The 12,016-nt window shown below is 41.4% G+C and overlaps 1 protein-coding gene across 1 annotated transcript in view; it reads left to right on the top strand.

The window, feature by feature from the left end:
* The window catches only part of DNER (delta/notch like EGF repeat containing), a 363,927-nt gene that overhangs the window by 234,717 nt on the left and 117,194 nt on the right, over window positions 1–12,016 (top strand). The window contains exon 7 of the mRNA XM_015111281.3: window positions 7,875–7,988. Within this exon, the coding sequence (XP_014966767.3) occupies window positions 7,875–7,988 (114 nt within the window). The remainder of the gene's footprint in view (window positions 1–7,874; window positions 7,989–12,016) is intronic.

Genomic DNA, 12,016 nt, shown 5'->3' with positions numbered 1-12,016 from the left:
ACTTGTCTTCTATCTTTGTTATACTTCAGTGTTCTTCAAAGAAACAATGAAATCTATGCAATTCCTTAAAAGGAGAGGTCATTATTTTCAATAGTCATCTGTTTTTAAATGAATTATTTTACTTATTCATAAAATATCCCAATTATAAATTCCTTAGGTTCTTAGGGTTTTGAGTCAATGTATTTTACAATGGCCTTGAATTTGCTAGGGATTCTAAATATTCCTAAGAATGCTGATTTTTAAAAAATATTCTGAAGGTGCTATTTCTCTGCTTTGTAAAGGAGTGGTTTCTGTTTAAGGGAAGATAAGAGGCTCTAAAACCAAAACGAAGGTTAATAGTCTGAAGGACTAAGGTTCCATTGACCCAAACCAGGACTTCTCAACCTTGGTGTTCAGGACATTTTGCCCTGGAGAATTCTTTGTGGTAGGAGACTGTCTTGTGTATTGGAGAATGTTCAGCAGCATCCCTGGCTTTTCCTACTAGATGCCAGTCACCCCTTCAGAGGTATGACCATAAATAAAGTCTCCTGACATTACCAATGACGTCTGGGGGAAGAATCACCCCAGTCAAGAACCACTGACCTAAGGAATTAAGTCTGGATATGGGCTCCTGAACGACGACAAAATGAAGAGTTCTGCTTCAGCCTTGTTGATTTGCCGTGTTGCAGAGACCTGTTGCAGGTGTTGGATGCTAGCTGGAGAAGCACAATTGAAGTTCAGAAGAGGGGAGCATGATGCTCCACTGATCTCAGTCTGCCTGGAAAGGGAGGGGCCCTTTAGCAGGACAGTTGCTCATTGCGGTGTTTCCCAAGTTAGATGTACAGACCATGATGGCACCAAGGTGATTTTTGATGGCAGATATTTGAGATAACAACATTTTTACTTTAATAGCTCTGCATGTATTTTAATGTGCATGAGGAAAATGAGCAGCTAGCACATTCTATCCAGGCTGTTCTCGATATTATTGCTTAGGGAGAGGCTAAACCTAAGTTGAAAGATATAGTTGATTTCGGGACAAAAAATTTAAGCAAGTAGATTCACTCCTTCAACAAATAATTGTATCAGGAAATGTTTAAGTTTGGAGGGTCCGGAGGTGAACAAGGCAGAGAAAGTCCTGATTCTCAGGGAATTTATGTTCTCGGAAGGAAACCAATTAAGAAAATCATTGTAGGTAGTGATAAGTATACTGTGATGAGCACACAGGAGCCCTGGGGGTACAACAGGGGCCTCCAGGGATGCAGCCCTGCTCCCATGGGTCACCTTCTGGGTGGGGAGGTAACAAGTATGTGTGTGTGTTTCAAGTAGAAATAAGAGCGAAGTTTTAGAACAAACAAGGACAAAAAGCCTGAGGTCTGAGCAAGTGACTTCTGAGCTTAGAGTTAACTAATGAAAGAGGGTGGGCACAGAAGGCTGCAGAGTCAGAGGAAACAGCCCTGCAGTGTGACCCCAGGGTCCAGGGATGAGGTTTCTGGCGTCCCAGAATGCCCTTTGGGTACACAGAAGACTATTGAAATTATCTTTTGTATGTGTTCCCTTGTGAGAAGTAAACTTAAACACTATAATGATTCTCAAGCTCTGTTCAACATCCCAATGGGTTCTGACTTAATCTTATCTTTCAACTTAAATTCATCAATCAAAAACCAATTACTCAGCTAAACATTTTAATTAGAATCGTAAGTGTGATAGATTCTCTCACACACCACATTTTTCTCAATCATCACACATTCTTTGAATACCAATAGGCACAGATTAGCTTAAACCAGACACGAAGTGGCAGAACCATGGGCTTGATCCACGTCCTCGTATCATCATCTCCATACTTGGCTCTATCTCTTCTTGCAGTTGGAAGACTCATACCACTAATGGAAGAGCTTCATTATCCTAAGCTAACTGTGGTTCTTGACCCAAATGAATTGCAGTTGGCACTCAGAGGACTCAGGTTGTTTCTGGGAGGGAGGTTTTTGGCTGTCTCAGGAGTCCTGGGCATCCAGGGTGATTCTTCTCATGTCAGTGAGATGAGCACACATAGGCCACCTCTCCCTATTATTGCCATCCAACAGGAGACTCCAAGCTCATACTCATCAATGGGCTTGATTTCAAAACCCACAGCCCCTGAGTCCCAGAGACATCATTGTGTAATTGTTCTGATTTTATTGGTCACTCGCACTAAGGTTGTAGCTATTTTCCTTCCCTCCTTAGTTGGTTTTTGCACATTTCTTAGTAGCTTTCTTAAGATATGTTCATGTCTTCCTACCTAGTTCTAGAGATGACTTTAATGCTTTGATGCCCTTCTCTTAGGTCTTCCATTCTGTTGTGCAATTTATTTCTAAACCCTCCAATCTTTATTTCCTGATTTTACAGATCAAATTCCACTACACCTCCCCTAGTCCTCTCCTTTCCACCCCCAAAAGTTTATTGCTAACTTTCTTCAGTAATTTCTCCATCGCAGAACAATTTTAAATCTGTGCCCCACTTCTCTTTGCAGGGCAGGAGTATAACTGCTTCTGTTGAATCCTGCATCCATCTCATGATTCTTTCTGGTCCTGAGGCCACAGCATGAAAAGAGTACTAATGCCTGTGAGCAGGAGCTTGGCGAGATTCGGAATAGAGTGAAGCCTGGGTGGCTGCAGCACGGTGGTCGGTGGCAGGAGTGGGCCAAGATGAGGGGGCAGGGGCCACACCATGCAGTATCTTTTAGGCCCTGGGTAAAGTGTTTGGGTTTTATTCCAAACCTTTTGGGAAGCCACTGGAGGGTTTTAAGTAAGGAGTAATAGGATATGAATTATATCTTAAAAAGATCTCTCTGGCTATTCCTATGTGGAGAATGGATTGAAAGAAAGCAAGCGTGGCAGCAGTGAAGACAGGGACTGGGCAAACATTGCTGGAGTCCTGGTGAGAAGTGGTGAGGTTTAAATGGGACTAGACAATGTGAAAGGTATTATGTGGTTGTGACAATAACTTGGCAGGTGGTTCATGAATGCTTGTGGTCTGGCCACGGGGGCTTAGAGGGAGTACCACTAGCTAGAGGAAAGAAAAACAATTGCTGATACTTGCCTCCATAGTTAGGTATAGACTTTTGTCATTTGGAAATCAAAACGAGGGAGTTTATCATTGTCGTGCATTTTTAGTCAAGTGTCAATGACATTCACACCTTTTCTGCACTCTTTTGTGCCTTTACATGGGTTTTTCTCCATGTCTTGCCCACCTTCTACTTGGGAGCTCTGGCATAGGTTTCCAGGGCTGAAATGCCTGTTGTGTGTGCATGCTAGAGCAAATTCTTCCGTTACACATACAGAATGGCCACTGTGTATTACCTTTCCTGTCTGCGGCATCAATACCATCGATCTTGCTTGCATATCTTCTACAAGGTCCTCTGGGTGGCTGTCATTGCTTTAGTGGCATAAGGAAATATTATTCACAGTTGGCATGGTTACTTTAGTCCCCAGAGAACACATTGACTTTTAGCAGGATGGAAGAAAGAAAACCCAGGCAAAACTTTAATGGTATTTTTCATTTAGATTTCTACCAATCACTCATTTAGTTTTGACTCCTTGATTATGAGATCAAATAAAAAACCAAAGGACACAGGAAGGGTGGTTTGTGTAGCTCTTAGGTATCCAGTTCAGAGTATTACATGTATATTAATACCAGTGATTTGTCTAACACCTTCAGTGAAGCCTCTGCTCTCTGAGGATCTGAGGACTGACTCGCTGGTATTTGAGAGTTATGCTTCTGGCTCCTTGTCCTCTGCCTCTTGTCTCCCAGAACTGTCTTCACTTGCCTAGTAATGCAACTGTAATGGGAGTAATACAGTTGATGATGGTAGTCTTGGGACTACCAACTAGTAACTCCCTGGAGGCCAAGAATAATACCTGGTCCTCTTGGTGAGTCTCGTGTGGACGATTGTTAGGTCTTGAGCTCCTGCCATCATGGTCCGTACATCTACTTGGGGAAACACTGCACTGAGTAACTGTCCTGCTGAAGGGCCCCTCCCTTTCCAGGCAGACTGGGGTGGGTAGAGCATCATGCTACCCTCATCAGCTTTGCAGATCCGTAGCTGGTTATTGCCAGTAGCACTGACCACCTGCAGGTGAGGATGCTCAGTGGTCCTGTAATCCCATGATCTCAGCCCTGCCTCCCTGCTTCCTCCCACTCCCCAACCCATGCTCCTCCATTAGTGTTCTTCATCTTCATACTGAACCCATAGACATGTCAATATGCTCATACTTTACGGGCCTAGAGCATTGCAAGTAATCTTTTTCTCCATAGTTCCATGTTTCCTGTGTTTTCAAAATCTTTAATATAAAGACTTTGAAGCTCAGGGGAAAAAAGCAATGACAAAATGTTGAATATGGACCACTGTTTCTCATTGGAGGGAACTATTGGCATTTTGAATGTGACAACTCTATTAATATATTAGACCCTCTCAAGTCCTGCAAGACCTCAGTATCTTTACCTACAAAATGCCAGTGAGGTCCTGAAGCTCTTATGACAATTAAAAATGTAAATTAGCCTCTTTGATTGAAATCTCACCAAACTTGCATACAGTATTGGGGCACTTAACAGCATTTAAGATTCACCTCATTTATAATTTATTAGATCTATAAGAATTAAGTGCATGGAAAGATTTGTACATTATCAGACAGTTGTGGTTCTTAAGGAAATTGTTGATATTATTATATATATATAAATATGTTTTAAAGTGTTTAATTAAATTTGTAAATGGAATGAAATATTAATTAAAGACACCATTAAAAGTGATCTTTAAAAAACGCTCCTTTTGCTAGAAATGCATACTGAAATATTTACAGGTGAAATGAAATTTGATTTTAAATACCCTCATGGGGAACCTAGGAAAATACGAGGAGATTAGATGAAATTAAACAGACAAAATGCTAATAATGGTTGGAGCTGGGTGATGGATATGTGAGGTTTATAACCTTGTCTCTCTATGTTTAAGTATGTTTTAAATCCTTAGATAAAAAGTAAAAAGGAAGTGATTGTTAAAATTTTATTGAAAGAACTTTGAAGTTCAGAGTCCTGCACTCTTCTATTTTTTTCTATCTTGTGGGGATGTACATCTCTCACATCTGAGACCGAACCGGCTGCTGGCTGTGCGTCGTGGTTTTGTGTGATCCTGTAGTCACAATTCTGACATCTTTCCAGGGATAGAATTCATGATGCCATCTACATCCTTTAGGCCATCCTGCCTCTAAGAAGCTACCACTTGTAATCGGTTATTGTTTTTCATAAATGTACTCTACTTTTCTAGCCATTTTGTAGAATCTTTGAAGCCAGGGATTTGAAAAAATAATTCTTGGCATCTCCAGCCTAAGCATAACCAGCCACACATAGGCTATAAGTTATAGATGAATATTTATATTTGTGGATTTTATTATTTTACTTTTTGTTTTGTTTTGTTTTGAGATGAAGTCTGTCTCCGTTGCCCAGGCTGGAGTGCAGTGGCACAGTCTCGGCTCACTGTTACCTCTGCCTCCTGGGTTCAAATGACTCTCGTGCCTCAGCGTCCCCCATAGCTGGGATTTCATGCATGTACCACCATACCTGGCTAGTTTTTGTATTTTTGGTAGAGACAGGGTTTTGCCATGCTGGCCAGGCTGGTCTTGAACTCCTGGCCTCAAGTAATCTGCCTGTTTCAAATTCCCAAAGTGCTGGAATTACAGGCATGAGCTACCACACCTGAGCTGAATATTGATCATTTTTGTATCAAGCTCTGTGTCTCTTTCTGTGTGTTTTCTTAGCCATTATTTTCTGTTATTTTACCTTCATACTAAATACCTGTTTGTTGACGATGGTGATGCATAGTGCCTTAAGCGTAACCTTAGGTATACTGGTGAAAGGGCTTGGACACAGGGCCCTGACTCCCTGTATGACTGTGTGCAAATTACTTAACCTTCATAATCCTCGATTTCCTCATTTGTTAAATGGGGTGATTCTCCACTGAATACTGTGCAGCCATAAAAAGAAATGCTATCATGTCCTTTGTAGGGACATGGACGGAGCTGGAAACCATTATCCTCAACTGACACAGGAACAGAAAACCAAACACCACATGTTCTCACTTTTAAGTGGGAGCTGAATGATGAGAACACATGGACACATGGAGGAGAACAACGCATACTGGGGCCTGTTGGGAGTGGGGGTTTGAGGAAGGAAAGCATCAGGAAGAACAGCTAAGGAATGCTGGGCTTAATTCCTAGGCGATGGGTTGATCTGTGCAGCAAACCACCATGGCACACGTTTGCCTATGTAACAAACCTGCGCATCCTGCACAGGTACCCTGGAACTTAAAATAAAAGTTGAAGTAAAAAAAAACAAGGTGATTCTAATAACGCTAACCTCATAAGGTTACATGAGTATGGATATGTATTAATTTGTGGATACATTATTAATATTTATTAATGTATGAATAAAAATAAGTGATCTTTTGTAAGTTTTGGCTATTATTTTCAGCCAAAAAGTTATTCGCAGCATTCCTCTTAGAAACAATTCACTCTCCCTTATTTTGAATTTACAGCTTTTATTTAATCTGTTCTGGAATTTTGAAATAGCCTTTTTTCCTGGTGTTTGGATTTTTAGTTCATGCGCTTGTCTTACTCGTCTTCTCATACCATGAATTAGCTAGAATCTCCTACACTGCTTGAGTGCCTGTGAGTAGGATTGCAAATGAATGCCTCCCCATTCCCAGTCTGTAATTTACAATCTATTCGGCAGGTAATTGAAGGTCAGGTGAATCATCTCTTTTCTAATATCACTGGATCTTTTTTTTTTTTGTAAATCTCAGATTCAAGTGCTAATGGCAGTCTTTCAAAACTAATAATTCAGAAAGACAAGTTTTTATGTAGTTGAAACTATCCTAGAAATAAATAAAGTGTTACAGTATGATCATGATTGTGTGGAAAATATCTATGACTAAAAATTTTTGATAGGAGTTATCTCTACAGTACTGATGGTCCTGTCACTCAAATAACATAACCAAGGGCACATTTTTTTCTTTTTCTGTTTAATGTCTTAAATTTTCCAAGCTTTCTTTACCGTGTTCCACTTTATGATGAGAAATTTATTAGCATTTTAGTTTTTAAACTTTTCTCTCCAGGGGATTTGTTTTTAAAATTAATAAACAAAATTCTGGAATGTATTTAAAGCTTTTTGACTGCACAGGTGTTCCAATAGATTTACGTCCTTATTTCCTCACCACATGCATGTAGTTATTTTACAGTCCAACAAAATCACCATGAGAGCCTTGTTTCACAGAGAATTTAGTTGGATTTGTGAATTAAATAAGTATTAATAAAATATATTAATGTGCTTAGTGTTCTGTGTGCCTCAATCTCTTTATCTTGAAAGTGGGGGGAGAGGGTACAGAATTAACACAGGTGGGTTATTCTAGCTCCAAAATATTATACATGAAAACTGCTAATACCTAGACATTTTCCGGATGCTTTTTATGTAGGCATTGTGATGGCCTAGGGAATGTGGCATTATCTCAGTCAGATCAAGCTGAACACCGCAAATTCCTATGTCAGAAGGAAGCTATCAACGTGACATTCAGTCTCAGCTTCTGAAGGTTCTGACTGGTATTTCAAGATGAAACACAGACCTAATGCTGAAGACATGTGGTCTCCTTTCAATAGGGATTTTTGCAGAGTAAATGATTTTTGAACGATGATTCTAAACTGCTATGATTATTTCTAAACTACCATCGTTTGTAAAAAGAGATCTAGGAGCAGCTTAGCTGAAGGCTGCCGCTGCCTTCATTGGGCAGGTACCAGTTGAATCCATCAATTCCTAGAGTGGCTCATGGTAGATCTGGAATAGCTTATTTTATAAAATGTACATTTTGTTTTACTCAGGTTATACTGGAGAGCTTTGCCAGTCCAAGATTGATTACTGCATCCTAGACCCATGCAGAAATGGAGCAACGTGCATTTCCAGTCTCAGTGGATTCACCTGCCAGTGTCCAGAAGGTAGTTACTATTTATTACTCCAGAAAGAACTTTTGTTTTTCTTTTTCAATTATAAGCGAATTTGATCAGCCTTATACTTTGTTTCTGCAAAACTCGACGCCAGAGAACTTCCTGTTTTGTTTGATTTATAAAACATAGAAGGTAGTCCCCCTTTTTAGCTCTAAGCTAGCATAGCTTGAAAATTATTTGAATATTAGACATAATCTAGGACTTTCTGTGATTTTATTTATACATTGAAAATGAATAGCTATGATAAAATAAAATCTCTTTCTCATGGTGACAATTTACTTAAGAGTTCTATTTTGTTTCATTTTTGATACGAGTTTACATTGAAAAATTCAACATAAAGTTCATCTACTTCTGCTTTTAAATCAGCTTCATAATGTCTTAGAAAATTCAACTCACCTGAATAACCACATTGTTAGGGCTACTTTTATTTTAAAAAGCAGCTTTACCGCTGGCATGGTTTTACCTGAAGAAGCAGGCAGATACTCACAGCCCTCAAGCTGGTGTTCACAAGATTGTTTTGTAATTTGAGGAAGGCTTGTTCCCATTTCTGCTTTCAGGGATGTTATGGAAGGGATTATTTTAAATTGTTAATTTTGTAAGAATAACATGACATTAGATTGTTTTTTAGAACCAGTATGTAAGCTTCTGATCCGCAGAAGTAACATTGAAAGCTACATAGAGTCACATCTGCAGAGATTAGGTGTAGAGCCTGAGTGCCTAAGGATGCCTCTCTGTGTTCACAATTACCTTAGACTACCCAAGGCTGAGAGACAGGAGGTGGGCGGTGGTACAGGAGGGTGTTGGTAAGAGGCCACTGGCTTCCCAGATAACCTAAGGGCTTGGGCTCTCCAGGAGCTGCCCCTGTGATGGGCAGTACCTCATAATCTAGTATTTCGGAGAAGTGAACATCAACTAAAGAAGGGCAGGTTCTTGTCTTCCTGCTCACTTGGGCAGAGCAGGGGCCAGAGTCGGGGCTGGGGTGAGATGCCTGTGGCCTACCCGGCCATCCCACTGTCTCACTGTGTGCTGGCGATGAGTTAAATGTGTTTGGCGAGCCCTGCTCTTCACCCTCTCCTTATTTTGCAGTGCAGGCTCAGCTCCCTTAAACAAATGTGAAACCCTGGAAACATTGCTGAAGGCTGATGACTGAGCAAGCAGCACCAGTCTTCGCTCACATAGAGCACTTTGCAGTTCTTAAAGCTCTGTCACACCCTCGATTCGTCAGTTGTCACTTAACTCTGACCGAAGGCCTTGCCGTTTAGTGTTTAGTCCAGGGCAGCCTTCAGGGTCATTCTGGGACCGAATGGAATCTTTGTGCAAGTGCTTTTAAGAACTCCAACATGCTTTCTTATTATTGCTGGGATTGTTACCTGAAAGTTACAATCAGGCCTCTGGAAGTTTGGATGGGGGTAATTGGCACAAAGTCACACTAGTAATAAACAATGGCCCTTGAACTAAAAGCTAGGAATTTTGCTTGCACTCATACTACAATTTCCTAGTTGTTAATGTTTTGCTGAGCACTTCATGTATACCAGGCACCGTGCTAGGAGCTAGGATATCATGCTAAGGAAGGCTGAGATGGCCCCTCCAATAGTGCACATACAGGTAAGTATGTCGTCACATGCAGGAATAGGTGCCTTGAAGATGCACGGAAGGGATGTGCCTGGCCTTGGAGAGCCGGGAGAGACTCCCATGTACAAAGACCCTAAGAGAGGAGAGGGAGGAGATAGCACAGCTGAGGGCATGACTAAGCTAAGAGGATGAGAAGAATCATGGTGATAGCAGGTGGAAGCAGGCAGGGCAAGGCTTGCAGGGCTGGGTGAGCCCCGCGAGGCCTTTCATCTTCATCCTAGAGGGAGGGAGTCGGAGGGGGAGGTTTGAAGGCCAGCTCCACTATTTACTTACCAGCTTTTTCCCATGGGCATGTGGTTTTATACCTCCCTGCATCTTGGTGATTTTAATCTGTAAAATAGGGTGATGATTGTGTCTATGTTCTGGGATCAGTGGAAGGATTAAATGAGGTGAGACAGATAAAGTGCCTAGTACAGTGCCTGGCTAAGTGCTGAATACGCAGTAGCTGTTTCATCACTATTGTTTTCCTAATAATGATACCTATTAAACCATTGATAGGCAGGGGAATTTGAACTTTTCATTCTGGAACAATGTTGAACATAAATTAGGGAGAGACAAGAGTGAGAATAAGGAGAAAAGTTTGGGGACAGTTGTAGAAGTCCAAGAAATAGATATAGGCTGCTAGGAATGGAAGGGTAGAATTTGAAAAAGAGAGGCAGATGGATTTGGAAGAACTTTGGAAAGAGAATGGAGGAGGCCTGAGAAGGAGCAAGGTGGTAGAAGGTGAGGGAGGGTGAAGCAGCGAATCTGGGGCTTTGCAGTGGGTTGTGCCGCTCATGGAGAAACAGAAAAATGGGGAAGTGTTCTATGTTGGAACCCTTGTGAGAGACCCTCATGATAGTCACATGGAGATGTTAGCTAGGCTGTGGCTCTGTGCATCCAGAAGAAGCCTGGGCTCATCTAAACACAGAGACATGGGCCTTCAGGTAGTAATTTAAACCCTGGATGCCGATCTGGGAGCCCTTCTCCTTTATGCAGTGGCGCACCAGCCCCTCCACGCTGCCTAGATAAAGCCTAGAGAAAATGCGAGGCTCTGGAACTGACAAGATGAAGATGAGTTTTCCATTATGAAGACTTTTATTCAAAGGTTTATCTTCATTGAAGACTGAGCAGGGAAAAGCAGGCTTTCATTAGAGTTTAGAAGAATTTGCTGGAATGTGTGGCAGCCTCTTAGCAGGAGCTCATACCTGGTGACTGGCATTTTTAAAACAGCCTCTCTCACTGGCCAATCCTTACAGTGCTTGCTTTTGTGAATTGGCATTAACTCATATTTATAGAACACTTTGCACTTTAAAAAGAGCCTGTGTCAGCAGGTGTGGTGGCTTATGCGTGTAATCCCAGCACTTTGGGAGACTGAGGTGGGCAGATCACTCCAGGCCAGGAGTTTGAGACCGGCCTGGCCAATATGGTGAAACCCCGTCTCTATTAAAAATACAAAATTTAGCCAGGCGTGGTGGTGCACTCCTGTAATCCCAGCTACTCTGAGGCTGAGGCACAAGAATTGCTTCAAACCGGGAGGCAGAAGTTGCAGTGAGCTGAGATCGTGCCACTGTACTCCAGCGTGGGTGACAGAGCAAGATTCTGTCTCAAAAAGAAAATAAAAAATAAAAACAGCCCGTGTCTCCAGGATGTTTCTCACATCAGACATGCCGAGAGCTAGTGTGAGCAGAGCCTCAAATTCACAGAACGTCCTGGGGTTCAGAGCCAGCCCTGATCCTTGCCTGCCTCCTTTTCAGTTTCTCCATTGTAGGTTTTTATTGATTTTGTCTGCCCTGCTTCCCTGTGTCATTCTTTGAGGAAAGGAAATGTATTTTATTCATCTTGTTGCCATACCTAATTCCAACATCTTTCCTACGGATTGTGTTTTATGTTAGCAGGAGGGATTAATATTTGGTAAATAATTTAATAATAGAAGTCAACATTTAGATATCACTCACTATGTCTGCTAACTAATTTGATTCTCACTGTTGTGCTAGGAAGCACACACTGTTAATATTTCCATTTAACACATTAGAAAACTGAGACACAAGAGGATCAATAACTTGCCTGAGGTTACATAGCCATAAATGGAAACCCAACCCAGAAATCAGCTCCAGTGCTCCCAACTACTGTCCTATCCCATCTCTGAATATATTCTTTAAAGGAAATCCCATTATGTTTTTTTAAAGATTATCTTCGTAACTATCATCATAAGTAAAATGCACACAAAGAAAACTTCTCAATGCCTCTGCTGTTTGCTTTCTTAAATCTGGAAAGAGTGAGAAGTTGTTATTTTTGGTAAGCAAGTGAAGTCCTTTTGTAACGATTCCTCCCAGGCCGGAAAGCTGTTAAAACTGGGTTTTCCCTCTGGATAGATCTCTCAACAGCACACATCCGCATCCTTTCTC

Source organism: Macaca mulatta, chromosome 12 (assembly GCF_049350105.2).
Source record: "Macaca mulatta isolate MMU2019108-1 chromosome 12, T2T-MMU8v2.0, whole genome shotgun sequence".
In the NCBI taxonomy this organism is placed as follows: domain Eukaryota; kingdom Metazoa; phylum Chordata; class Mammalia; order Primates; family Cercopithecidae; genus Macaca; species Macaca mulatta.
Note: the sequence above shows the minus strand (reverse complement) of the source record. Positions and strands in the feature narration are given on the sequence as shown.